At 51.0% G+C, this 2,176-nt stretch overlaps 1 protein-coding gene across 1 annotated transcript; it reads right to left on the bottom strand.

Annotated features, from left to right (window-relative positions):
- Positions 1–251: 251 nt before the first annotated feature.
- TMSB4X (thymosin beta 4 X-linked) lies at positions 252–1,933 on the bottom strand. Its single transcript, XM_082076036.1, has 3 exons — positions 1,811–1,933; positions 1,104–1,217; positions 252–712 (listed from the first exon to the last, which is right to left on the bottom strand). Exons 2-3 carry the CDS (start codon positions 1,201–1,203, stop codon positions 678–680), a joined length of 135 nt encoding a protein of 44 aa, XP_081932162.1. The 5' UTR covers positions 1,204–1,217; positions 1,811–1,933; the 3' UTR covers positions 252–677.
- Between the last annotated feature and the right edge of the window lie 243 nt (positions 1,934–2,176).

The following is a 2,176-nucleotide window of genomic DNA, read 5'->3' as shown; positions in this document are numbered from 1 at the left end:
CATTAAAAAAATATTTAAAGTTACATACTCACATGGCAACAAATTATATGACATGCAATTTTTTACTGTAATTGTGTAAAAGCTAGCTTCGAAGTATGCAAATTTATCTATTGGTGAGAGCACATACAGAAAAAAAATGAGGATGATTTGAGTCATCTCCAAAGGTTTTATAGTATCCCATGTCTCAGTACTGGCTTTTATGCTTCATATCCTTTGATACAGTTCTCCAAAAAGAGGACATAAATACCATCCAGATTTTAAAACATTTTATTTGCATATTAAAAAAATTGTGCATTCCAATAATTAAAATCATTTGAACAAAAAAAAAAAAATGGCACTCGATTAACTGCATTTTACAGCTCGCAGGACCTTGGTACAGCTTTGCATTTATTCGTGTGTTACTCTAGTTTACTGTAGTCCCACCCAAGTTCTTCTTTCATCAACATGCAAGCTCTTTCATGCCACCAGGACCAAAGCCAGACAGGCAGAGGGAAAGGCAGCGCCTTCATTCAGTGTCAGTAGTTCTCTCTATTCTTTTGATGTGAAAGGGGCAGTACAGTCATTTTAAACTTTATCCAACCTCTTTGCATCTTACAAAGTTAAACAGCTAAAAGAAGTAAAATAAGAAGGCAATGCTTGTGGAATGTACAGTGCATAATTTGGAAGGGCAGATTTCATTACGATTCACCCGCTTGCTTCTCCTGTTCAATTGCTAAAAAGGGAAAAAAACAAAACAAGACAAAAAAAAAAAAGGGAGAGAAAAAGATAAAGATTGAGAAGCTGAAATGCATTCACATGACAATTCCTATAATTTGTAAAAAATATAAAGTATAAAAAAAAATATGTATCAAAAAAAAGAAATGTAAATAATTATAAATTAAGCGCTACTACGCCGTGGGTTCGGGTTTTCGCTGTCTGGCACAGCCACAGCCTTATATCCTTCCTCCACCCCGCACCCGCCGCACCCCCGACTCCCCGCCTGCCGCCCCTCTTTGTCTCCTCCCGCCTGCCTCCCTCCCTGCCTGCCTCCCCCGCCAAGCCTGCTTCCCTGCCTGCCTCCCTCCCCCTCTCCCTGCCCTTCCTCGGCGCCTGCCCGCACTCACTTTCTTTTGAAGGCAGCGGGTTTTTCTCTTGCGTCTCTGTCTTCTTCAATTTGGACTTGTCAAATTTCTCGATCTCAGCCATGTCTGGTTTGTCGGACATGTTGGCAGGTGACTCTGCGCACACAAGGGGAACAGCCCGTTACCCCCAGCCAGGGCTCCCCAGTCCCCCCGCCCGGACCCCAGGGCGGCAGCGGCGCCGCGCCCCGCCGCACCCAACGCGGGGAGCCGAAAACTCAACGCACGCCGAAAATAAAACGCTTAATCCCCGGCACATTTAAAAATTGTAATAGTAATTTTTAAAAACTGTAGTTTAATCCAGCATCAAAGGCAGTGCAGCTGGCCGCCAGCCGCCGCCGCGGGCAGCTCCCAGTATTTGCGCGCTGCAGAGTACAATAGAGGGGAACCGCCCGGCGCTGACCGCGGTTTTAACTCGTTAGTGGAAAATTAATTAAAAAATAAAGCCCTGGGACGGCAACAAAGCCGGCTTGCGGCGCGCACGCCACCGCCCTGCAACGGCATGGCTCCCAGACAATACCCCCCTCCCGAGACAATAGCTCCCCCCCCGCCACCCTGGACAATTGCCCCCTGCCCTGCCCGCCGTCCCTCCCCGCCAAGGGTGCCGGGCAGGGGCTCGTGTTGGTCGCGCTGGGGGACCCGAGGGGAGGGAGTATTGGGGGGGGGGGATGGGGGGGAGCAGTGGGACCCACCGGTGTCGCCGTGCGGTGATGCTCAGACCGGCCGCTCGCTGCTGCCGCCGCTCCGCAAGCCAGTATAAAGAACGCTCGCTGGCGGGGCGGTTTTATCCCCGCGCCTATGCAAATGACGGTGATGTCACCCGCTAACCATTTTGCCGCTTTCCGCCTTTTTCTCTTTCTTCCCCCCCCCCCGCCCCGACTCCTTGCTTCCTTCCCCTCCCTCCGCCGCGCAGCCCTCCTCCCCGCTGCGCACACGCATGCACACACACACAGGGAGGCACATACACACACTCTTAAAGCCGAAAATCGCCTTGGTTTCGGTCTCGGTCCTTGTCCCCGCCCCGGCACCGGTCGGCGGGAGGCACCCATGGGACGGTC

Source organism: Streptopelia decaocto (assembly GCF_964273445.1).
Source record: "Streptopelia decaocto genome assembly, chromosome: 1".
Taxonomy (NCBI): Eukaryota; Metazoa; Chordata; class Aves; order Columbiformes; family Columbidae; genus Streptopelia; species Streptopelia decaocto.
Note: the sequence above shows the minus strand (reverse complement) of the source record. Positions and strands in the feature narration are given on the sequence as shown.